The 27,956-nt window shown below is 31.5% G+C and overlaps 1 protein-coding gene across 2 annotated transcripts in view; it reads right to left on the bottom strand.

Moving 5' to 3' along the window:
• Nucleotides 1–25,967, bottom strand: part of LOC126780508 (homeobox protein caupolican) — a 65,198-nt gene extending 39,231 nt beyond the window's left edge. Inside the window, exons 1-2 of one of the 2 annotated variants that reach the window (XM_050505064.1) lie at nt 25,537–25,967; nt 2,846–3,172 (exon numbers count right to left, since the gene is read on the bottom strand). In XM_050505064.1, the coding sequence (XP_050361021.1) occupies nt 2,846–3,172; nt 25,537–25,578 (369 nt within the window). In that variant the 5' untranslated portion in view covers nt 25,579–25,967. The remainder of the gene's footprint in view (nt 1–2,845; nt 3,173–25,536) is intronic. The other variant, XM_050505065.1, reaches the window with a different exon arrangement.
• Nucleotides 25,968–27,956: the final 1,989 nt, after the last annotated feature.

Here is a 27,956-nt window from a genome sequence, read left to right as displayed (position 1 = left end):
GCTACTTTTATGTTGTTATGATCATTATCATTCAAAGTCACCCACGCGGCGGGCGGCGAACCTCAAACTACGACGCTTTGATACGTCACTTTTATCGCAACTTCGTTTTCGATGACGAAACGCTTTCAACCGGACCGTAATATAGTTCGTATACAAGTAAAACTATCGAGGCAACAAAAGGAAATATTTAAATGGTATTATTATTTTATTGAATTAAGGTAAATGAATCGAAACATCCTGTATTATCGAATATCATCGACAGCCTGTATCATACGCACGGGACGGACGGAGAACGTACCTGTTAAACGAATTATGATATTAAATATGTCCGAGTCAGAAAACGACTTTTTGTTACGCCATACAACGGAACATACATCATTGGATTAACAAACTAATTTATTCTTAACACAGAGTTCTGGCGTCTACTTAACACTCAGGATTCTTATATTCATGACTGTTTTGACATGTGCCACAAATTATTTTAACTTAATGCCATTCACATGGAATAGGTAGCTGCGGTAAATATGATCTCTCGGATGAACAATAATCACCTCTGAATAGTTAAGGTTGTGTCAGTAAGAAATTATAATTTCATTAGTACAATGCCACAGGACAATCTTTTAAACGTCGTCTTTTTGCGATAAATTTGTAATGCGTATTTTGTTTTTTTTTTTTTAATTTTAAATTTTATAAAAGTAATACTAGGTTATTGATAATTCGAATTAAAATAATTGCATAAAACTAATTGTTTAATAGGCGTTTACGAATAATAGAGTTAGTGTATAATAAAGAAGGCTTTATATAGAATTAGAAGGAACTAAATATATTATTAATATATTTCTATCGTCATTGGATACAGTCGAAAATAATTAATTATTATTAGTTATCATATTCGAATATGTTCTGTGATGTTAAATGTGTTTATAACGGTTTGGAAACATAAATTGTTTTCGACGTCAGTGTTTAATGCAGCTATAATGATATCAGCATTTTATTGTTGTTTTTTTTTATAAGTTGATCGATAATCGTGTTATTTGTGACCGATTTGAAATTATTAATGAACACAATTCCTGCGAATGTCCGTAGCATTTTGTATTGTGTATAATTTTTTAAATTTATGTTGATCCTAAGATGAAGTGAGAACTTTTAGCATATTAAATTTTATTTATTATATATCGTATGTTAAACATAATAATCTTTACCGTGTATTTATTATGTTGACAAATATTGGGTAAAAATTTTGTTTCATTTGTAAGTTGAATGTTAAATATCAAAATTGTTCGATCGCGCTGTTAAAAATAATCATTCAATGTCAAGGTATGACAAATAAAATTATTTTCTATCTCTGTCTATACTTATAAGTATTTAAAATAATTTTAACTTGATGCCTCTTACAGGCGCCAAAAATATCAATAAGCTCGTTAATGAACTTTATAAATTTCAAAGAAGAAAGGGGTGGAAGTTTGCTTGAGAACTTTAAGAACAAAGGATTAATATTTTTTCAAACAAACTAATATTATAATTTATAACTTGAAATAATAAATCGCATGATTTTTATAGCTACCAAAATCAGCTATATCTCTAAGATTTCACTAATAAAAACGTCAGAATTTTCAAAGACATACAGCTGACTGGCGTAGACACGACAACTTTGTTTTTTATCCGAACTAAATTAAATTAATTTGTAAAACGATTCAACATACAAAATGACTAATAGTTAGTGCATAGATAAATAAAAAGGAGCTCCTTGCTGCCGAAACAAGAGGCAAATCGGAATAACATGCATGTTTATTAATAATGTAAAATAGAATAAGATAAAGCTTTTAATTGATAAGGATCTCTGACTTTTCCGATAATTTAAGTAAATATATAATCACAGATTGGCCGATAATAGCAAGATAGTGCAGAAACATGTTAAATACTTGTTTGAAATGCGTAAAAGTGCAGTTTCTGCGAAGTCCAACTACCATAAACAACATTGGGTTTATCTAGATATCTACAGATTAAAACAACGCTAGCCTGTTTTCAATTGACGATTTAAAAAAATATGTCAAGGCATTTATATGTTAAATTATTATTTATATGTTAAAAAATTTATTACAAAATTGATTGATTGTATTCATAAATTAAAGAAAAGCGATAAAATTGTAGTTTTAAGTAAATCAGGTTAAAAAAATAGGTGCTTGTTACTCGGCTACCTCGCTACCTCGCTTTTTTACACGTGTATTAGAAATCGCAACTGATTACGATCTGGCGTTTTAAAGGAAAACAAATAATCTTTGATATTTTACGACTTGATTTACATTAATTTTTATTTATCTTTATTACATATTTCCCGCAGTTTTTATGGTGCGTTGTATGTTTTAACAGCTGTTTGATGTAAATTTTTATATAATTATTGAGAGACATCAACACGTCTATTATTTTATGCGTTCATTTTTTCAAATTATTAATTAAGTGAATGTAATTTTTATATTTTAATATGGCATTTATAAATATTCAGTGAGTCGAATATATTATACGTGTCTCCGGCATCAGATACTTTCGCTTAACTATAAGTTTAATAACTAGTAATTAACACTTATGTGTTGATTAGCATAACCCATGATTAATTATTTATAAAATAGGTCAAACATTTCGTGAGGCTCACTCGTGGTTAACTTCGTTTTTCATATCACATTGCGTATTTTATCTGTATTTATACGTCGACTTAAATAATAAAATTCACGATAGCAACACAAATGCTTTTGTATTTTTATCAACTTTATTATAATTCATATGAAATGTTCTACTATTAAATATAGTACTTTCGTGTTAATGATGTTACCGCAAACCTAATACTCACTGTGTTTGCGTAGAAGGGGGGCTGATCTGCGGCGAGAGCTGGGAAGTAGGCGGCCATGCCGGCTGCGGTGGCAGCGTCAGGGTATGGCGCACTGTACATCGACAGCGGCACGCCTGATGCGAGCCGCTGGTAGTTAAGAAACTCGTATTGACACGAGCAAACAGTCTGTCCTGTGATGGGGTCCTGGAATATAGGACGGCCGGTGTCGCAGCAGCGGCTTGCGGGGGCGGGCGAACTCGGCCGCGCCGCGCCGCTTGCGCCGCCCGCCCCACCGCTCATCCCCGCCTGCGTCGGCGGCGGACTGTTGGAGGCTGTCGATATGGTGCTCTGTAAGTTGTAAATTTTTAAAATGCCTTTATGGCGCGTTTTCACATTCGCTGGTGCGGAACTGCATTACTAGTTGGAGGCCTCCGTGCGCAAAGCTAATTCGCATCGCAAGACGGTATGTTCACATGGCTATCCATCAGCCACGACGGGTATTGATGCATGTGAAAAATGAGAACGTTCGATGTGTTATAAATGTGCATTTAACGAGTGCGAGGGGCGCATGGGCGTAACTGTCGCTCGTCAACTCGTAGGCAAATCGGACACGCTCGCGAAACCCTTTCGGTGTATTGTGTGAAGGAATTAGATTACTCGTAGTCGCATTAGCGCGATACGATACATGGTTTCTGAACATGACAATGGCACCGGCCGGGCATATTGTTGTCGTTATAGATTTATTCGAGGGACTACCTGAATCGATAGCGCGGTCGCAGAATAAACATCCGTCCGTTGTCCGAGAACAAAGAAGAAGACGCGATCCGAGCCCTTACGGTCTTCTTAATTGAGCGCTGCGAATTCATACGTGGATAAATAACTTTCTAAATATTTGTCATTCGAATGAAAAATGGTCCACGGCCCAAAAGCTCAGTTCACTCAATGGGATTAGAGACCGAAAAATGCCACCCGACCGCTCGTGATACGAGTCCCTGACATCGGGAAGAAAACAAGAATTAAATCTCTTTGTGTCCATTCTATGTTATTATAGGATGTTTCCGGATAAAATAAATTATGTTTGGGGATAAATCTTTGTGTCGTAATAAGGTCTGTGATATATAGTTGACGTTTTAGATGACAAGTTATTGTTCGTTCCCCTATTAGCATGTATGTAACGGCCGGAGACATTTGGTCTCTCTAACCTCTAGCTATGTAAAGCGGTGTAGGTAAGCGTAATATGTCTTGTGTTCTGCTATAGGATACGGGCTGTCCGTCCTATGGCTTCAGTCGCCCTAAACGTATCCGCCATTTTAAATCGGAAAATCACCTATGGGAGGGCCGCGTTACCACCCGGCTGAAAACATTTATTGTGCCGAGGGAATTATTGAGGTAATCCCGAAGCCGTTAAATGTCGGATCCCTGTATTATCTACATTACATACCCAGCATAGTTATTTAATCCTTGCCAGCAATACGTATACCGCGGGCTCGAGGGCTATATCGTTTAGCTTCTTGTGGAATCGACCTTATGTCGACGGGGTAGAGAGGATAATGAGTGCGAGGTGGTATGCGGATGAAATCGACGCCGGTGCTTATAGGGGATACGGTTCGTTCGAATGATACGAGCATTTGTTGGTTGAAACGACGGAGTACCTGTATTACGTCATGCGTTATTTATTCCGCCATTGAAAATGATTCTATAATTAAACGTGTTTTTTATTGGCTATGAGTGGTGTCGATTTATAAAGCAAATAGTCTTTGTGTTTTTCTTTTGTTGTGGTGTGACCATGGCTTAACAGTGTACTAATTACTCTTAAGTTGTATAACTACTAAATATTATTCGTTAATTTTATTAAATGTCATGTATGTGTTATAAATAAAATTTAATATATATGTAACTTAAATTAATTATTTATCGAATTAAAATAAATAAAACCTAGTAGTTATAATAATAATAAATTCAATAATAATTGAAACATGTGTTATATATTTTTCAATTCGTTAACATCACGTTAACTTCATATAACTCGAAACATAAACATGTAACTTATAATGAATATTATGTATTAATAACAATTAACATAATTAATTACACATATATATATACGTGTTCTATGCGTATTTAAACTAGTTTTTAATGTTTGAAAACATTGAAACTTTCTACAAGAGACTGTCACGCTTTCTACGGAAAGAATGTGAATCTAAGCATTCACTTAACTATTTTTATTAACCTAAAACAAATGGTACATTATGTATAATTAGTGTTCTTTTTATTTGTTTAAATATTTCCTTATAATTCAACGCCAGACGTATTCATTGCAGGCGTTTGTCAAAACTGTCGTGACATTAAATTAGTGTCGAATAAGTTGACGCAAAATATTATGACCGATAAAACTATTAAGCGTTTTCGATTAATCTATTAAATTTTTAAATTTAGAATCTAAATTATTACACTGTTCGATATCTAGGCCATTATTATACTACATATAATATAAGGGTCTAGGTTTATTTATCATTGAAGCGTAATATATTATTCTGTTCATCGAATCAGAACGTTCCAAAATTATTTTTTTAAATAAATATGTCTATTTAAAAATAGAACATTATATTTCATGATGTTCTTTAAACTGTTGATTCTAAGACTCGAATCTGTCGTATCTTATGTCTGTCTTGTTTCAAGAGTAGATACTAAGGGTGCTTAGTGGTAATAATCTAAACATCTGATGAACGTTGACATTTTACAGCTTTGCACTTAAGGGACTCCATCACTTTTCAAGGAAATTAACACTCTTGGGACTACGATCTGCCAGATTTCTCACTTCGATTGATGTTTTTCAAATTAAAACTTACTGCTATGTTTTTATAGCACATTTTTAATTAGCAAATAGTTTTTTTTCTAATATTATGCATGCATGCTATTATTAGTGTTTAAAAAAAATGACTTGATATATTAGTTTACTTGATATTTTATATTTTATTATTAAAATATATGTTTTTAAGAATATTTTATTGATCGTTTTTATTATAATTTGGATCGTATTTAAGGTATTATTAATTTTCTTATTTGTCTATTAATAAAAGTAATCTATCTCATCTAGGGATTGATTGATTCGTTCGTGAGCGTTCAAACAAGGTATAAGTTAAGTTTATCGAACAGAAGACGTATGTTTCTGGTACAGCAAAACGTCTGATAAGGGAATGTGTTTCTTTATCACTTCACTCCGGTAATGCCCTAACTGTTACGCACATATATACGTACGTCGTTAGATAACCAGAACAAAAAAGTTGTCATCATATCCTTTTAAAATATCGGACGGTTCAAGGATTAAAGTGCCGCTGGCTAATCTCAGGCAGACATCTTTTAAAAAACAAACATGATGTGTCTTTTTGTCATTCGTTTTTTTATTGTAGCCCACAGGATGTGTGTAGTCGTTAAGTTCTTTTAAGTGTTAAACCTTGTAACTGAATATTCGAGCGTATAAGGGTTCGATCTATTTGTTAAATAATCTAAAAAAGTTTAATCTTAGAGAAATCGGACCCAATGACATGAATTTCGTTAAAGACATCAAGCGGCAAAAACTTTGACGTGTACGGTGAGCGCTGACGTCCGCGCAGGTATCGAAGGCTTTTTATCAAAGTCGGCGTTTGCATCATTAAAGTATTAAATTTACGATAACGTTAAGTCGACTAAGATACAATTCAGCAACGCTTATTCCGTACCTAACTCTTCATAGAACGAAAATGTAATCTTGCTTGGATTTATTTGTCTCACCGATACAAATAAATAAAATTGATGTATCTGTCTGCGATTTCAAATTAACTGCCCCTTTTTAAGTTGAAACAATATTTTTTTTAAGCTACCGTCTAGTCTTTATTTTATCAAAATCGGCTGAGTCTATCTAAAGTTATAACAACTTTAATTTACATGTCTTTGTTATTTGCAAGTTACCAGCCATTTTAATAAATAAAATATTGTGTGTACAAAATAGCAGATTTCGAAGAATTTTCGTCACACACTGAATACCACGCTGGCAAAGTCGCGGGTTTTGCTAGTAAGTTCTATATAACACAGTACGTGTTAACCAGCCCATAATTAGCTGTTATAATAAAATGTTTTTATTACAATGTCTATCTTGAACAAAACATACATATTTTTCAATTACTTAGAAATGTAAGATTATTTTGACGTTTCTTTATATAAATTCTATTGAAACGATGATAATATAAACGTAGGCAGGTTCATTAAATACATAATTACACGTAAGTGCAAAATAATGTTGCCACGTTAAAAACAAACGCTTCAATGTTGCCCTTCATAGACGTTTCCAATTAAAACTACTTTCAGATAAAATTTTATTACATTCAAAATAAAAACAATGTTAATTAATGCTCGTGTGGCACGCACATGTTTTTATTTACATGTTACATGTGCCTGTTCCTGTGACTTATCGTATGAAACTGTCTCGTCATTGGATCTATAGTTGTATAATTTACGATAACTTCTAAATATCAATGAATACATACAATTAAATAAAATGTAACGAAACCATGCAATTCATTTAAAATATATTTAAAAATACGTAAACATAAAAGTCATTTTTTATATTTAGGACATTGAAAACTTAATAATTTTAACTAATTCATGAAAATTTCGTAAAGTTTCCAATGTTTTTCCAGTACGCAATAATAACTCGATAAGAACAAATTAGGAAAAGAAATAAAAACTCGCACTAATATGAGTTATTTTGTTTCAACAGAAACATAAATAATGATTAAAATACAATCATAAAAGCGAAAATTTTGCGTACCTAATATTATGCGAACGTCAAACCGATTTGAGTCATAAAAATAGTTTGACAACCAAAAACTTGACTTGATAATTTATGCAAACTTTATAAAATATGATAACATAAGTCCCTGATTAAGGATTAAAATTGGTTAGAAAATATTAAGTATTGACTTCACTAAGTTTCATTATATTATAATGTGATCGACAAACATTTCGAAACGTCATGTCACAAGATTGGGACGAATTCAGCTGATATGTTGAAAGCAATGTTAATACTACTAAAATAACACGCACGTAAATCAGTAGTTACTTTTTTAAAATCAATGATGACTATCTACTCCTTTTTTTATTATCTTTATGGTCTTGTAATAACACATGTTAATAATAATGAAGGATGTTTTTTACATTTATATTAAATTTAAATCGAATAATTGCCATATATAAAATAATTTATTACGATTTATTAACATTCTATTTTTTTTAATTGAACACATTTTACTTGAAAAAATTCTGTTTTATTACGGTAACAGAGACGGATTCTAAATAACTTAGGTTAATCTTATCCGGATTAAGGGATAGTGATAATAATTCGATTTCAAATTTTGTTTATTGTTTCAAACGTTTGTTTATAAAACGAGATAAAGTTATTTCATTTTAGAAGTACTCAATATTATCAATAATCATGAAGGTTAGTTTATACAAAAACGCGATTAAAATTATAATAAAAATTCTAAAATCGATGATCGATTCGTTAGAGGACATTAAGAGTCTTGGATTCGAAACCATCCATTACTATTATGAAGACAAGACGAATATTTAGATAATACTGTTTTAGTTTTATCGAATGAAATGCAAATTATGAATCGAATTTGTCGAACGCTTTATGACAATAAATTAACATAAGACTTTCGGTTTTTAGCAATCTTATCATTATAGACTTTAGTTAACTATGTTTTAAAGGTTTTGTTAATCTAAGAACCCTTTTTAAAATTATACTTCAAATTACGTAACTTAACCTGTCCGAGGTGTTTATTATTAGATTAACTTGATAGGTTAAAACTTAACTCGAGGTCGGGCTGTCGTAATGAACGGCGTCACCTGCTCACCAGATTTTAACAATCAAAGCACGCAATGTGGTCTTATTTTATATATATATATATATATATATATATATATATATATATATATAAGGTGAAAATACTATATATATATATATATATATATCCAGGTGTTTGGAGTATTTAAATCATACTTCGTACAAAATTTAATCAAAATGAGTTCAGTACCTTAGCCATTAGGACATAACAGATAGACAGAGGTACTTTCACCTTTATAATATTAGTATAGTTTTTAAAGAAAACAGGCAAGAGAAGTGTGGTGTGTACTTCAGATGCGGTTTGATGAACTTAAATGGCAAAACGTCTCCAGCTATTGGATCTAAGATGAATCTTTCTTTCTCCCAAATTCACTGGCATACTCTTCAAACATGTTTATCACAAGACCGGGTGGAAAGTAATGGTTCTTTCCATGTACATTATGGATATAAGAGAACAATTGATCGAATAGAAATAAAAATCGTTTCCAATAATCACCGCGTACACCTTTCGCTTTCGACTATATCATTTTATTAACATAAAATTTCGTTTCTAATTGGACAATTACAGGTATCATTTCGTCGACCTCTGGCGTATCCTGTCGGAGATATACGACGCGATAACAGACCGCCCTCAGATGTAAACCTTTCGTAATGTATTCACACCTTTCCTAATTAAGCTCGAATTAGGAATAAATAAATATTGAAGGAAGTTCGTCCTAATGCTACGCAATGTAAAGATAAGTATGTAATAATACTGTATTATGATAATAACGCATTTTAATAGGATCGCCCGTGCCGAACCGTTTCACTTCGTTTAAATATTCATGTATTTGTTATTTTAGATGCGTTTTTTTTAATAAACAGTTTAATTTGATTTTTATTTTATTAAAAATTAGCTAGTGGGTGATTCATGTCGAACGATGGCAACATTCTTGGAATGATTACATTGCAACAATGAATAACGCATTATAATTTTTAAATAGCCTTTTTTATAGTGTCATCTATCAAAGCAAAGATCTTAATGAATAATATAAAGAGATGAAATCTTAATATAAATCTAAATCATACAAAAACAAACATAGTTAAAAGCACCGACAATGTAATCTTTAGCACTTAGAAGCGGTGTCGAAACGGACAATGAATTATTATAATAAAATAAATAATGTAACATTTTTAAGTGCGAAGTTATTCGTGTGAAAACGTAGTTAACAAAAAATCTCTTAGTCCTTAACTACGTAAATTAATAAACATGGTGTGTGTTCGCGCGAAATTGAACCTCAAAGTTTGGGTTTAAAGTTATAAATCGTTTGTCGGGGACGTCGGACAGACAACGTTCGAAACTTCCGTACAGTTTTGGTTAACCACTATATAAAGCGGGCGTTTTGTGAAATGCATTCTATAATTAATTTGTATCCGACCAATTTCCAACGGTTCCGGATGATTTTATAATTACAGAGTAAAAATATCTTCACCATATTACGATAGCGATTGATTAATGCAAATTGAGCTCTTTATATTTTTTTACTTTGTATTTTAGTAATATTTATTTAATTTTCTTTTAACTTGTGTGTGATTATACATTTTGTTTTGATATTATATTATATTATACTTAAACTATTAATACTTAAACTTTGTTCTATTTTCTAATTATAAGCAATAATATATTATTTTCAAATTATTAGATAATTGTAAAAGCTTTCACATCAAATAGGAAGTAATAATTTAAAACAGCAAAACTTTAACCAACTAAGTTCAAAAGCTTAGCCGAGTTTTTTGGGGTTTTTTAAATGAGTCTGTATAACTATTACAGTTGAAATTAAATCTGTGGAAATAATCGCAATTTACTAATTAGACAAAGAATATTACGACATAGAGCTCGACACCGTATTTGATATAACGTAGCAATAGTTACTAACTAGATTAATAACTTTGACACGTTTGACGTCTTAAATAGAGTTATCCTGTTAGCTAAATCATTGGCATTTCGCAGTTAGTCTAATATATCAATTTGTCAACAAATCAAACTAGGACGTAAGTATATCATTGAGTGTTTCATTAATATAGTTACTAAATTAAACGGCTGTATAACCCGAGGTCATGAGTTCATTAAAATAGTGAATAAAAAGCTATTGAATTTCAAGAAATTCTCAATATCAGCGCGTAGCTTAAATGCAGGCAATGTAAGCACCGTTGGTCCTGCGCCTGAACACTCTCTGGTCGTGTCGGATTGCTGTCTCATCGAATTATGAGACGGAATAGTGAATGAGAAAACACAGGTGTTTGTTCACACACTTGAGCACTACAATATATCCTGCGCAATGACCGAAATCGGTTGAGATGACATCAAGCGTATCATATTGTATAACGAGTGAGTATCTTAAATTTAATATATGAACATTGTAGCACGAGGTTTTTAAAAATGCAATAAAATAATCTTATAGGCACTCAACACAGGATTGTATACATAATGAAAATAGTTTTAGCATTTGTCGTTTTAAGACGGTATAAATGAATTTAATTACCATAGGTATATAAATTGATTTATGAAATTACGATTAAATAATAAAATATATTCTAAATTTTTAATTATGATTTTATTGCAGACAGTTTACAAATCAAATCCGTTCTAGGTCTCAACTTAATATCTATGATCAAGATCGCCGAAGATTTTTTCAAATTTTTAAACGGATCATATTCGAAAACGTAGTGAAAAAAACGAGAACGTGTTATAGAAGTGAGCCGTGGTGTAAATTGATATATTTTATTAAGACGTGTTTTATGGAGAGCTGAAATCTTTAATGTTGGTCCCAACTCTTATAATACCTTTTTTGAATGCGTTCCCGAATGAACTGGTTGATACTAAAATGAACTTTAACGAATTAAAAATAACGTTTATAATCCATCACAGTGTTTTATTAAAAGTTTCTTGACGAAGGCTTTCCGGGTCGGTTCGTAATCGAAGCGTACTTTATTGTATTCCATTCAAACAACTCATTCATAAAATTGCGATTTCTCAGCAACCGGAGATGTGTCGACTTCGTCATAATCAGAAACATTTATGGGATTAAAATGTCAAATTACAGAGTTAAATGCCCATTACATCGGACATCTGTATTTTGTTTAGAAAATTAACAGGAGTAACGGTAAGTAAGTTGAATGCTGGGCAAATAAAAAATCCTTTACTAAGTGTGATATCCATTACGGTGCCTTCGTTTGTATTAAAGTATGTGTTTTGCAACAACAGAGTAAGGTATTAAAAACAGAGGAGCTTCTTGGTTGAGCCCATGTGACTGATAACGTTACACGTAGTATAACATATATATACATTTTTTTTTAAATTAGGAATATATGATTTAAATTGCTTATAGGAGGCTTATAAGCGTGATAAGAAACATCGCTTGCTATTTATGTACAATATGTCGTGTATATGTTAAGCACCTGCATGCATTTACCGGCATATATATGCTTTGCGAACTCTATTATAGTAACGAGACATCCGGTTATATTCAGCGATGCAACGTTACATATATTGTTTGCATGTTTTGATTACTCGAAAACTGACCTAATGATTTCGCGGAAAATTGTTACGTGGGTTTTTGGAGTTGATTTGTTTTCAATAAGTACAATCCCAAACACGCATCGGTCGAAAGGTTAATGTTATTTATTTGTTGAAATCACTATATTACAATAAGTTTTTTAAAAAATAACTTTCGTATATTTTTATTAAATTTGGTATATTATATTATATATATTAATATTAAATTTGGTAAATTGGGTATTGGCAAACATGTCTGCAATTATCAACTCAATCGGTTAGATAGAAATAGTTTAAGTTTAAAAACCCACACACTAATAATCAAATTTTACAAACACACACACAAACATAAAAAGAAGTTAAATAAAAAATTTCAAAATTGGTCACCACTCGAATCAGATACAAATTATCTCACAATAACCTCGCGAAAATGATTTTAATGAAACAATCCGATCGCCGATAAAAGTAATCGATACACGGTAGTAATAAACCAAAAGCCAAATCAGAATGTCGTGATAGAAACGTATCATCAATCATCAGAGCGTTCGATCATTCCCGCTCACTGTAAACTTGTTCTAATGAACATGTTCGGTTTGTCCGCGGAATTTATTGGTCTCTTATGCGAAATAAACACGTGTCGTTCGATGCTAATATTAAACATTAGAGTTCTTAATATTCCTACATTCCGTGCGGAGGTTTAGTATTTGTGTACACGGGATATGCGCACGAACTCTGTTATATTTGAGAATATTTTTAATAATTTTTGCCATCAATTAGTAGTAGCCTTTTCATAGAACAATTTAATCAATTGCTTCGATTTAAGTTGAAAGAAGCAATATTTCTATCATAGTTCTAGTTATTGAATAAAAGTATAATAGTTGTTTGAATTATGGAATATTGAACTGTGGATCCAATGGTGATGTCACACCTCGGGAAATAAAATGAAATAAAATTAAATGATCATATCCAACCAATTTCATAAAGGCTAGTGCAATGTGAGAAAAAACTCCGTCTGATATTCCCGAAGCTGTGGCTATTTTTACTGTGAATATTATAAAGCAAATGCTTCAATGACGGATAGGTACAGTTTAAATATTAAATTAATAATAGCCCAAATGGTATTGAAACCTGCTTTAACGTCAACGTATTTTATATTGTTCTTTTTTTAAATTTGTTCTCAATTTAAAAAAAAATATCGACCACACTTTATCTGTATTATATTTATTGTAATAGATCTGATTTAAAAAAAGTAAATAAGAATCTTGTTTGAATATTTTATATGATTCCAATTACGAATATGAGTGACACATATTTTTCTTTGTTATATATTAAGTTAATTACGATATATACATATATATAAAAGTTAGTTTAAATTGCATAAAATTTAGTCTAAAAAAGTTACGAATTTCGATTACAGCTCGTTCTAGCAAGTTTCGATATCGATAGAGAATTGATGTCATCTAAACTAACGTACTGTTATAAGTAATAATAAATCGTTTGTATTCATGTATGGCTATTTTTTACTTTGATAACCTCACGGAATTGAACAATACAATAAAACAATGTTACGTACACATGTCCGAATGTAAACTAGCGAATATTGAATCATCGAATATGACCGTCATTAAAGCGTTACCGATTCAAAACATCCCGTGCGATTTCCAAGACTTTATCGCTCCCTGTCGTTACCTACTAATCGACCACTATTACTAAAATAACCGCAAATTCCAAACGCAATAAGGCCAATAACATACGTTCTATACAATCGCAGCGATTCGTTATGGATATTCGCAATGCCTTTTTCGTTAGCTCTCAGGTTCCGTCGCTTTAATCGTAATATAAATAATCGAATGTGTTTGGTTGGTCCGGAATGGCACTTTATACTATCAAATATATATACTCGATCAAGTAACAAAAGCGGCGATTTAATCCACCGCACTTGTAAGCAATGTTATTTGATAAAATATCGTTAAAACAAAACCGTTATCTAGTATATTTTAGATTCAATTTTATCGATTGATATATAATCTGAGATTCATCAAAGCGGCGATACAGCTCTGAAGGCACCACGTAATAGTAGGACAATAATCGGCTAATTAAATTTCTTTTGAAGTTATCATATCGTCTGAATCTTCGCTATCCTCCTTTGATTGTAAGCGGCAATACAAAATGCAGGAGTTGATGTAATTCGATATGAAGTATATCGTTTGGAATCTTATCTATACTACCTGTAAATCATATTAAATTAGGTGCTATTTAGTTTGTTAAAATTAATACGAAATTAATATATTATCGCGCACGACATTAACATAAATTGCGCTCTGTGTACGCAATGTTATGTATAGATGAAGTGAACGCGGCTGTCGCGATGATTCGATGACTGTGTCGACGTCGCGGGCTCGTGGGCGAAACAACACCACTAATTGTCAAACACGTGTATTTTAGTACACATAATACTGTCCGTCGACTCCATTTCGATGGTGATTGTGCATCTCGAGCGGCGAAAGATCTATGGATTTCGAACGTCTCCTAATAATAACTCTGATAACTCCGGCGAGTTATCTTCTCGCAAACGACATCATGACATTTCTCCACTTTAAACTTTTCAGTTAACCAATTTATAAGAAAGTATTGTTTTTTTTTATTCTGATTGTTCGTTCGAATAATTATATCATCGTATCAAAATTGTGAAAGCATTTCGATATAAATTCTCTATTAATTAATAACTAAAATAGTACAACATAACTTATAAAGTCTAGAACGTATACTCTAAAGATATATATAAAAACAACAAAATAACACGAGTATGGAGTGCTAAAAAATTAAGTACCTATTTATAATTCGAAATAAAACCCATACCAAAATATAATCTATGTTAACGGCGCAAATGTTATAATTGCATTGCGGACCCGAACGTTTTGTGTAGAGCGGGCACACTTGCACAAATCCGGTTGCGCCCGCGCCAAAATCGCCGCAATTCGTCGATGTAACGAGACACGGTTAATCTTACACACACGCTTCATTTCGGAGAAATTAATTTAAGATTCTCCGAAAGCCTATCAGATTAGGGGTAGCCGAGATCCTGTTCACGGACCATTATCGTAATCGATATTCGATATCGAGTTAACGTTAATACCATTCCGTTAACGACAAAATATGCGATTCTTCTCGATACGTTACTTTCGAAAGGGATTGAAATATATCGATGATATACTGTAATCGTTTTAACATTAGAATCTAATTATTCAAATTGCTCGAACACTGTTATCGCATGTGTGGAGCTTGTAAAACAATTTTGTACAACGCTAATGCAAATAGCAATAGGTTTTTTAGAACAATATCCTTTTTATTATCATGTTAATGTGTAATTTATATAATTGTTTATTCATGAATATCGCTGTGTTTACTGGGAATATAATTTTATAAAAACTAATTATAATTGTAATTAGCAAATATTAATTTCTAAGGAGAAAGGAACTTTTAAATTAATCCATTTATATTTATACATAATAACAATAAAAAATATAAGCCTCACGTACAGAACAATGGAAGGTACGTTTACTTAATTACAATTCCTTTTTTTTTCAGAACCGTTGAATGGCAAACACTAAAAGTTAAATTGTGCGTGAGAAAAAGAGGTCAAGACGGCTGGGAATGAAGGATTTTTGATGGCTTATTACGGACTTGGTTATTGCCCTGGATTCACTTGAGTTTTGTTTAGAAACGCCTCTATTTACAGGGAATTGTTACATGTCGATTATTTCTCGGGTTGATTTGATCATGATGTCATACAGTGTTTGTCTGTAATTTCGTTACGCATCAATTCATGAAATTATATTGAACTTGGAGCTTTGGTAGAGTTCCTAATTCAAAAGCAATGTTTAGGTGTTGTTTTCTACAAACATATATAAATTTATCCCAGTAAATTTTCACGATACGTTTTTCCCTGACATACATAAAGACACACAAGCTCTGCCTTGTATTTTAATAATGTCCTATTTTATTAGTAGAATTACATATACAACTATAAATATGTTGAATTGGCTTAAACACCGTATGTATCGAAGTAATACAGACAAACTCTAATTCTTAAATTAAAAATTGTATTTTTTTTTCATAATAATGGTAGCCAAATATTACAATAAATAAGTACAAGTGTCCGCGAATATACCCTTAAAAATGGTCACCATGTGTAAATACACTTTTATCATTACAAAATAGGTTTTACTCGAATAAATCTTTTCAAAAGAAACATCATATAACAACTGTTATATACATAATAAATTATCCGAAGACCTTTATCCGTGGCTGTGTCAAAAGCGATGTTTGGCCAAAATTTAATAATAAAAGCGTAATAAATAAAAATAACAATTCAGTTAGGAAACAATGAATGCCTCCATGAAACTCCGATGCTGTTTAATGTAGACATTAGGTAACGTTGGGATTTCTACCCTCTTGTTTAGTAAACTAACGATTTTAGAGCGTATCACAATGACGTAAGATTGATATTCCCGTGAAACGATAATTCCAGTTGATATTTGGTTAGTGTGATAGCGAAGGGGAGATTGCATTGTAATTTATCAATCATTTGAGCTTAATTACACTATGATTTGTATCTGTTGACTTTTAAACCGTCTCTTGTAAAGGATTTTTGCGTTCGAAAAAAAAATATTCATGCAAATAGTTATGTTTGTTTACAACTTTGTTGTATTAATACCTAGTTCGCTGTAACGCACAACAAGAATACTTTGTATGGCTTGTTCCGGTTCGAAGGGTGAGTGAGCCAGTGTAACATGGCAAGGGGCAAATATTATAACGGGTTACCAAGGCGATAAAATCTATTTTCCCTAGCCAATGCTTATTAGCAATATAGTGTAATGTAGGGTCTCTTAATTTTTATCTGGTTTAGTTGATTGTAAGGTTGCGATGTTCTCGTACCTTGGAACGTAAAACAGTTGCAACAGCGCCTGATCTCAATCCGGTCGTGTGGGATTGTCTTGCTTTCGAATTATGAATATATTTGGTTCCTAGATTTGCTTCCTTAAGATTAAACGGTAGCCAAAACTTGATGAGGACGTCACAGATGAGAGCATTTAGGATCATCATCAATTTTCTGGTCTACTTTCTTATCTCGAACATAAAATTAACTTATTAGTTTAACTGGTTATATTGGCAACTTATGATAATTTTATCTTTCGTCTTTGAAAAATGAGATCAATATCTGTTAATACGGTTTATGTGAAATGTTTTCACGGACACATCGATATGCTATTGCATTGTAAATAGTTCTTTATGTTAAAATGTATATAAAACTCAGGCTAAGTGTGGGCAGTTAATGATAATTACAAAGTACAATAATACAGTGAAGCAAATTAATAGCCATAGAACAAGAATCGTATCAAAACAAAATTCAATACCTACGGTTTATTTTGAGAGTACGACACAATTATACATTAACGACATTCAAACTCACTTATTATTAACGCCATAAGGTCTAAAGTCGCTTTAAACACCATCAAATTCTGAGTCCTCTTAAAGCGTAGGCAGCATAAAAATTTACAACCCATTCTTGTTCTTAATTGGTGTTTAAATAAAAACGTACCGTGAACGACATAGAATAAATACAATTGCAAAAGTGGTATGCACTAGACCGATCGACTTTAGCCGTGAACTATATTTTTTTAAAAAACAAATTCATATTTTACGTAATATAGATAATGAGCGAAATTTATTTCTTTATGTGTAGTTACTTGTATAACTTCGTCTCAAGCGTGTAATGAGAAAAAAATACCATCTATGTATATAATATTTAGATAGAATTTTTTATATGTTCCATGAGCTGTGGTTAATTCAACATTTAATATCGTTGCAGTTATTGCATACCAAAGCTGAGTACTTTGATTTATTTTTATAGCCAATAAGTTCTTGAAACTATCAGCTGTATTTACTTCCTTATCTAACATAAATGTTTTAGAATGAGACAGCAGATGAACAATAAGTTTGGTATTACACATACAACCTTCTTATTTATAATATTAATAATTACAATAATACCATCGAATGTCACTTGTCAGTCTATATCAATAATTTTATTAAACGTATAATATTTTAGTTTTGGAATATTAGTTTAAACAATATTCGTTTTTAGAATAATATACAAAACTTCTATATTGAAAAAAGTACCTATTTTGGAAGCTGTTCGTAATTCAATATCGACTTCAAAAGTGAAATTTTCAAAACCAATGTGTTGATGGGAAATATTAATAGTAGCATACATTAATTATTATTATTGCATTCAACGTCACTTGTCATTATTTTACTTATTTTCGAATTTCGAATTTCCATCACAAGTTCAGACTGATCGAATCGGTTTCAACAGAATACATTAATCAACAAAAAAAACTAGTTATTTTTGAATACATTTTTGATTGAAGCCTCTTTATACATTTCAAGTCGCTTTCAATGCATCATTTGATCGAATAAAATTAACTCGTGGGACTCAACTGTTATGGATCATTGATTCCTTTATTTTAATAATTTAAGGTAACGATAGATTTTTATCAATAACGCGTGTTGACAATAAAACGTTAGCATTTTTCTTTTCTTGCACTCGTAGTGTAACATATATAAATATTTATCTAAAAATAATTTAAAATTACGTAGATAGTAAACTTATTATTTAAATTCAACTGGATCCATGTTTTTAGATTGGGACTGATAATTAAACAATTATAATATGTTTTTTAATCAAGCTTAAGATATACTGCTACAAGTAATTACCCTAACTCGTAATAAAATAATTCAATTGGCCCCCTTTACCAGGTGATGAGTGCTATAACATATTATTTTTATCAGCTTAAAATATCCAAAAGTTAAGTGATATTTTTTGTAGAGTCTCATCGAAAACGGAAGCGTTAGAGATAGGAAAAATTATGGTGTCCGTCATTGAGTTATCTAAAAGGTAAATTATTAAATGTATGTACGTATGTGTGTATATTTTTTATGTGTCCTTAGTTAATTCAACGATCTAAAGATTAAAATTATATCTCTTCAGCTTTTTGTATGTTAAAAATAAACCTTTTTGTTTTACGTTAGTTACTGTGAATGTTCGTTAAATATATTTTTATTTTATTTTTTTTATATATGTTATTTTCATGTATTTTATATATGAAAATTAGATCAATGCAAATCCACATTAAACCAGTTTAATCCAATTTTACGATACGTTTAATTAGGACATATAAATAGCCTTCTATCCAGAGCCTTTAAATAAAAAAAAAAAGTCTTTATAACATATTTCGTATCAATTTTCATTGTGCCTTTTGTTTAATATCGTGACAAAATTATAACGCTAAATATATCGAGACTACATCGAGTTCAGGCTCAATAATCACGCATGTTACACGTATCCGAATATAACGATACCGTCATTCAATACCTGTGGACAATATATCAAGCGTTTTGAGGAAGTTTTTTTTTTTTATATAACCTAACGAAAATCATGTTTAATTAGTTTAGGGTCGAATTACTTACGGCTCGACGTTACTAATTACATCGTAAAAACGTAACGCTCTATCGTTAATTCTTTATATTATCCCGTTATTTTACAAAGATTACAGGTAAGTGAAACGTTATTTATAACGAAATTATTTAACGTTACTAAATTATGTTTAATATTTGTCTAAGTTAATGCAACACATGTTGTAAATATTAAATATACGTCACACGAGTGAACGCTGCTAACGAATTGTATGGCAATAAAAGCTCTTAGATGGTACATTAAGCTACCTTACTCTCGAGCGTATGAGAAGAACAATAAAAGAACATCTCGTTGCTCACGCTCGTGTGGTGGACTACAAATTAAAAAAGGCTCTATAATTGAGTGCGAGTGCTTTTATCGCTGGCTTAAGCGCATTTAGACGCTAGACGAAATAAGACTGACCGCACAACGTGACGACATTAGGTAATTGTTGGAGTGAAGCTCGAAAATAAGAAATAATGAGGATAATCCCTCCGAACGAGAGCCCTCGCCCGGGCCCCTTATCGTGAAGATAGCGTAACTAGACAGCGCACCACGCACGCGGCCCCCTACACCATAATTTTATCTTTATTAACTTACCATTCAACGTTCCAATATGGCAAAATCTGAGATAACTCCGTTATTAATATGACAACCGCGAAATTTAATAAACCGCTATCACACAGCAAATAAACTTGACTGTGTTTAATATATTATTGACGGATTGCACTCAGAGATAGAGTGATCTTTAAATAATGAACCCACTTACGTCACAGCTCGGTTCCGTTGTCCAATACAGCGGCGACAAATAGGCTAAATATATGAAGCAAAAACTGTGAGTACGAAGGCGGTGTAGACTGTAGACGAGACTTGCTACCGTACACAATGTCAACAAATGTGAAATGTATAAACAAGAACTGTTTCAGTTCAAAGTGCAACTTAAATTATCGAAGTGAAACTTCTTTGAGTGTAATGAGAGTGATGTTTCAGTATATATTGAGAATAACGCTTCTATTTGCGTGAAATTCATCATAAAGTTTAACTTCTGTCACGTCTGATTTGCAGGCAGCACACACGTTTACAATTTGAGGAACTTATATTTAGAATGGTAATGACAAATAGAATGTTCTTCTAAATTTATTATGTAACTATAACGTTTTAGTTATTTCGTTCCAATTTCAAATTTTGTTGTGTCAAGGCCGGTAACGTTAATGCTACAAACGAGGAAAAGGTGTGACGTATGTTTTGTTCTCATTCATTGCAACCTAAGATATCGGTTTTTATTAATTTGACATATATATATATATATATATATATATATATATATATATATATATATATATATATATATATATATATGTTTATTATTATAAGTGCTTAAATGCGTAATGAAAATATTTTTTAAATAATCTGTATTTTATAATATAAAGTTTTAAATTATTGTAAAAGCAATCGAGTTATTGAATTTTATTTCTATTGCTTTTTATATCTTGTATTATCACATCGAATATTTATTCTTTTTTCAAAATTTGTCGTTGCTATGAATCCATTAAAAAGTATTCATTTTATAAATAAACATACATATATTTGTATATGTGTTATTGTGTAAAAAATACATGTGTTTTGACTGATGTCTGCGCTGGCCTTTCGACAAGTCGGTAAATTACTTCGACAGAGGCTTATACCGCGGCTCCTTTGTGTGTCCGGTGTAATAGTATAAAAACCAACTGCTTACTTGAGACCAAATTAAGTCTAGTATATTAATTATATTCCTTTTATGCAAACCCTGCACAATTACAGAGCTCGATTCGAAAAAAAAACTCTTTTAATGGGTTGAGACAAGAAAATTGTTGTAGATTTATACGACAACAAAAGTCGCTTGCGCGGAATACCTTCGCAAGTATGCGCTACTCCTGATATAAAGAAGTTCTTTGCTTTTGAAGTATTACTCGGAATCTATTGACTTGAAATGAATGGTTTTATTACCTTTTTATATCCTTCGTCGATTATTAATTTGTTGTGTTCTCGTGTCCTGTATGACTTAATCGTTGAAATATCCGGAGAGTGTCAACAAAAAACTATTCTACATAAACAGCAAATGTTATAAACAAACAAAATAATTGACTTATTCAAAACTTATAACATGCAAGCTATTGTTGTTTCGTTAGGCTCTAAAATGAGCATTGATAAGGAAGATATCAAAATATTAACATATTATCATTTTGCTTTCAAAAGTTGTAACACATGACAGTTTTATGTTTTATAAAACTTTGTTATATTATATCAATTACGTTGGCAGCGATGGATACACTTGCTAATAATATATTTTCGATATAATTCATGTGGAAAGTTCATCGAGAATGCTAATCAAAATATAACCCGATAATATTTTAAATCCAGATAAAGTTATAAAAACAACGAACAAACGAACAAACATACACAAAACTGTTAATGAATAAAAAAATTATGTTTGCCCATGTACTTATTAGTTTTCGGCGGATTCGTATCAGCTAATTAAGCATTCGAATAGTTAAAGCTATAAACGTTCTAAAAAGGATTTTATGGTTCCGAAATTTGGTATAAAAGTTATAAAGATAAGAGTGGATAAATAATGATTTATTTTTAATATATCAATTCTTGTCAAATCTAAAAGAAGCGCTAACTTGTTTCGAGATATTTTAATATTAATTTTGACAGTTAAAGATTGGCTTCCATTTTCAAATTAGTTTTACTATAGATACGCTTGATCGTATTTTTTTTTTTAAATGAATTGAATTTCATGTCATATTCGTGTCTTTACCTTAATGTGCTGTAAATTAAACTACTTTTGTCCTTTACGGGGTCTTTATGATTTTTTTTCATACATATTTATATGAATTATACAAATAAATATCTAATAATAATTTAAATTAAATGAATTAGTAAAAATAATGTAAAAGTAAGCAGTATAAATTATTATATTAAGCTTTCATATTAATTAATTTAGAGGGCAACATTAGTATAATAGAAACGAATATAATAATGCCTTTGCTTACAAATAACAACTTAATAATAATAAAAAAAAACGATTCGTTCAATAGTTGTTTATTATTTTAACGTACAAAATACACGAGTAATTAACAATAAACGTGTATCCAGTAATATCACCATTAAAATGATATATGAAGAAAAGCTTCGTAACACTTTTTAATTGTATTTATATTTAATATTGAGACGGTTATAAGGATAATATAATGGCCTTAATTACTCGTTAGCTATTGCTTAAATTATAAAAAGGTGTACAAACTCATATGTACTCTATGGCTCTATCATATATGACTCTATATTTACGGTATATGTTAGTATAAAAGTTTGTGAGTTATTATGTTAAAAAATTACGGCAAAACGGATTATAATAAAACGTCGTAAGTGGATAAATTATATATTGAAAAAAGGACTTTAACTACAATATCTTTTTATACTAATACAAACATTTTTTGCATTTTTGTTTATGTCCAGTGTAGCGTATGATTTATTTACTATATCATAGAGCCCTTATGACTCTACATTTATGATAAATAGTAAAAAGATACAGTTTAATTATTATACTTGACGTTACAAGTTATAATATATAAATTTCTATAAAGATAAATTATTATTTGTTTCTTTATATAAAATTTTGCTAGAAAATTATTCGCTTTAATTACATCTAAAACAGAGAATTGTTCGCATAAATTTTAGACAGACTTGATCATAAGCATCCTTGTCGTAATATATATATTAATAGTCCTTAAATCGTTTTAAAAAGGTTGAGATAATGATCGAGTCTCAAGCCTCAACCGCTTCATTTTATAACACATTTTTATAATGTTATTTTATGTATTATTTTCTTTTTATTTTTTATCTGTATTTATTATATGTTTGTAAGAGATTTACTGATGCGTTAATTATGTATTTGAATGACTATCTTAATTCAGAAAAAAAAAAAAATTAAGTTATTTTTAAGTTAAGTAAAAGTCATTAAGCATTTATATAATTATACTTTACTAAAATAGAACTTTTATAATTTTTACAATACGTGTATATATCGATTATAATCCGTATTAATTAGTAACTATCGAGTTTCTAGCCAGTTACTCTCGTTTGATCCTATGTTTTGAACCGGTGGTAGGTTCACGTCTAATGAATGTTATGAAATGGCAATTATTAAGTGCTTTTACAAGTCTATTTGATAAAGTATATTTATATTATATAATTTATAGAAACATACGCCATTTTACCGGTCATGGTAGAAATTTGTCTTATTTTTACTGTATATAGATATGTGTAAATGTATTTTTTATAAAAGTATTACATTTGTATGGAAAGTTCGATTTGTAAATGAAATACATAAGTTTATTGTTACGATTTGTGATTCTTAATGTGTCAAAATTTAATGTTAAAAATATGAATCTTCCATAATTTTAGAGCATTAACATGATGGAGAAAAATAAATCATACTAAAGAATAAATATAAAGATATAAAGAAATAAGCAAAGTAACAGCCTCTTAATGTCCCACTGATGGGCTAAAGCCTCTCCTTTTGAGGTTTGGGCTCATACCACCACGCTGCTCCATGCGGAATGAAAGAAATATTTAGGAATAATTTATTACATATCAATTCCGGTAATATATATTTTTTTTGTTATATTAAAAATAGCATACGCTACTCATTTCAACGGGTAATTATTTAAAAATGGCATAAGACCTCACTTAATGTAAAAAAAAATATCGCATAAAAATATGTAAGATTATTTATGTGCTCAGTACAAATTATGTTTAATAATAATAAAAATATATTCTTAGCTAAACCTTTTTGTGTTTCAGTTTATTATAATTTTAAAAAACATATAAACATATACGAAACGATCAATAAAAAGCAACTTTAAATGATTGATTCACAACAAATATTATAAAACTGTAAATTGGCATTGTAACATATCACGATAAGAAAATTATAAAATTTTATTATCGTATTGTAATAAAAGAAAAAAAAAAATAAAAATAAATATATATAAACTATTTAAGCACAATTAATATATTTATAATATCAGACCTGTTTTATAAAATAATTAAAATACAAAAAATAGGTATACAGATTAAAAAAAAACTGTTAAATTAATGTTCTTAAGTATCCATAAATATATAATATTGAATGTATTATATGTTAGATGAGTGTTTGTAAGTGTTGTGTAAAGCGAATTGTTCAAAGAGAATCCTGGTGGATGGAACATTATGTGGAGTTGATTAAGTCCCAACATTTGTAATCAAATCAGTCTGACACTGATTGTGTACGCCTCGTCTCCGCAACACATGTTAATTTACTTACTAGAATAAAACAACCAACTTTATACTTAAACTACTCATCAGTCCGACTCTACGTATTCATTTGTCAACATATTATTCAACGAATTTATTCCCGTCCCGATAATTAAAGGAAAAAAAATCTAAAAGGTTTTGAGCGTAAAAAGAAATAAAACGGCACGGGAGAATTTTTCTCTTATTGCAATTTGGCGGCTAGCATAAACACCCAATAATAGGGTTTTAATAGTCTTGGAAAATTGCCAATAAAACCCGATTTTTACTGAATGGAGAGCTACGTGAGCATACCGTCATATATAATTTGTCAACAAATAACTGTACACATCATCAAAATAAAGCTTCAAATTTTTCAGAAAAAAAAATCGCTCTGCAAATCTTTACAATATTAATTATTATACAATACAATAAGCAAATAAAACACGAAAGATATTTACCTGATTCGGAGGAGATCCTCGAAAGGCGAATTGAGACGTCATTTTTCACTTTTAAAAATTGATCGTTGAACTTGAATAAACACGTAAAGTTCTCGTCACAGTCCGCACTCACTTCACAGTTTCATATTCGCGGGCACTAGTCCGGGGCGAGTCCGGTGCATGACGCGAGGACGGGGTGCAAGCGTCGAGAGAATCGATCGAATCGCAGCCGGAGCCGGCGGATGGCCGCGGACCGACACGGAGCGTTCCGGAGCGACCGCGTGCTGAGCGGCGCGTGGTCGCGCGCGCGGCGGCAGTGGGTAATGCGGTAGCTGCCCGCCAGGTGATAGTAATTGGCGCCGCCGTCCCTCTCTCGCCTCGGCCGTCCCTCTCGGCGCGCACACGCACACTCGCGTCTGTGTGCGTCGGTCGCTGCTCGCACACCGCTCCTTCTTTTCACGCTCGCGTCGCCGTTTGACCCCGCGCCGCAGCCGACGCTCTCGATTTTTGCGGTGCGATGGGTGGCGCCCGCCGCAGGGGCGGCCCCGCTCGGTGGGGGCACCGGAGGTGGGGGTAGATGCACTCCTTTCTTTTTTAAAAGCTTCTCTTTCTTTTCTCGTATTTTTTACGCCGGTGTCGGTATGGAGCGGTCCCTTTTATTTCATTTTATACTTATATATTGTGATAATTAACAGTGACGACGCGCACGACGAGCGCCTTCGCCGTAGTCGACTTAATGATAGCTTTGCATGTCATTAAAGGTAACCACGACATTTGTAATTTTTATTTTCCAATAACGTTGAACTAGGATAGCTATACGATGCTCGTGGAGTCAGTTGTTGTGGTCTGTTGTGTACTCGATAGGTTATATTACTGGGGTCGCTCTACTGGTTGAAGCGTGTTAGCGGTGACAGCATTAAACGGTCTCCCAGTGTGTTCGTCCCGACTGTATCTGTATTGCGTACGCCGTTATATTTAAATGCTACTAACTACCCTTTTGATATTCGATTTTTGTTCCACGACATGCGTTGTATTTTTTATTCGCCCTCAAAACATTTTCTATAAACAAGAAAATAAATTGATTTCTATATTTATATATAAAATATCATTCGAATATTTTTAAGTAATAGATTTCAATAGTTGTATAACATTGTAGTGAAGTAACTGTATCGACATGCTATACCTACAGCATTTTGTTTTACGTTTTGTCTCAATTGAATGGTATTTAAAATTATAATGGTTAAGTATTGAAATTTATTGAAATGAAACTTTTTTTGTTAAAGCCTTATACATCGTCAGTATTCTTTAACAAGTTAGCAATTTGTAAATTGAATACTAAATGTTTTAAGTAAGTGAAATACGATTAAAAACTAAATATATGATGACTGTCAAAGTTTTTTGTCCGAGTTTAAATATTAATGAATATGTTGATATTATTTATGTTCCCATTAAATAGACTGAATAAGATCAACATTATTTATTACACAGACTATACAAAGTCGAGAGAGTGTCAGCTGCTAAGAGCCTCGAGCGAATTATACTATAAACAGGGTGTCAACTACGAAGCTTTACTAGAACCTAACCGAAGATGCACTACAATTAAACTCGTACAATAAGGCAACTGAGTGTCGAAATAAAAAGCGCAACGTACCCGATCGATCTGTTCCCCTCTTCTTTCTTATCGCGCGAATATTTCACACTGAACGCAAAAAACTCACACAAATATAAAATATTCAAACGGTATAACATAAAATAAATTATCTTAGGTGAGCACTTTGTTTGTGTGCGTGGCCCCCTCCCTTGGGCGGGCCGCGCCGAACGACCAATTGGATAGCGCGGCGCGCGGCTCTACCGGCTCACTCGACGCGCAGCTAACGCCAACGTCGCACGTTCCTTACATTTCTTACTTTCAGCCTTAACAAACCATCGAATTTTAATTAAAAATTAACTATACTCAAAACACTTATACGTCTTAACAGTGAGAAAACATATAACAAAATGTAATACATAACTTACCTTGCAATTACATTGAATTTATAACAAAAAAAAAGTTATTTTATGTTGGTTTATGAAATATTATTTACATTCTCTTTTGAATAGTCAACAAAGCGATGACACTAATATTTTTAAAATAATACACAAAATATAAGCTGTAATATTATAAATTTCAACGGGTTTTTATCTGTAAGCGCTGCAGCTATTGAAGTTTTAGATTGAATTAATTGATTCCGATTGGATTAAGCGCAATGAACAGAGCATAAATACATTATGCTCATTTAATTCATTATGGTTATTTTGGTCTTCAATATCGATTTGAAATCAAACGTAGGTAATTAAGGCGGCTCGTATCGAAATTGCTAAACTAAATGATTTATTAATTTGATTGACTTGAAACATCCTAAAGTTTAATAATAGTACGAATACTAAATTGTTTTTTTTTT

The sequence above is a fragment of the Nymphalis io genome, chromosome Z (assembly GCF_905147045.1).
Source record: "Nymphalis io chromosome Z, ilAglIoxx1.1, whole genome shotgun sequence".
Lineage (NCBI taxonomy): Eukaryota > Metazoa > Arthropoda > Insecta > Lepidoptera > Nymphalidae > Nymphalis > Nymphalis io.
The sequence above is the reverse complement of the archived record's forward strand: the minus strand, read 5'-3'. Positions and strand labels throughout refer to the sequence as shown.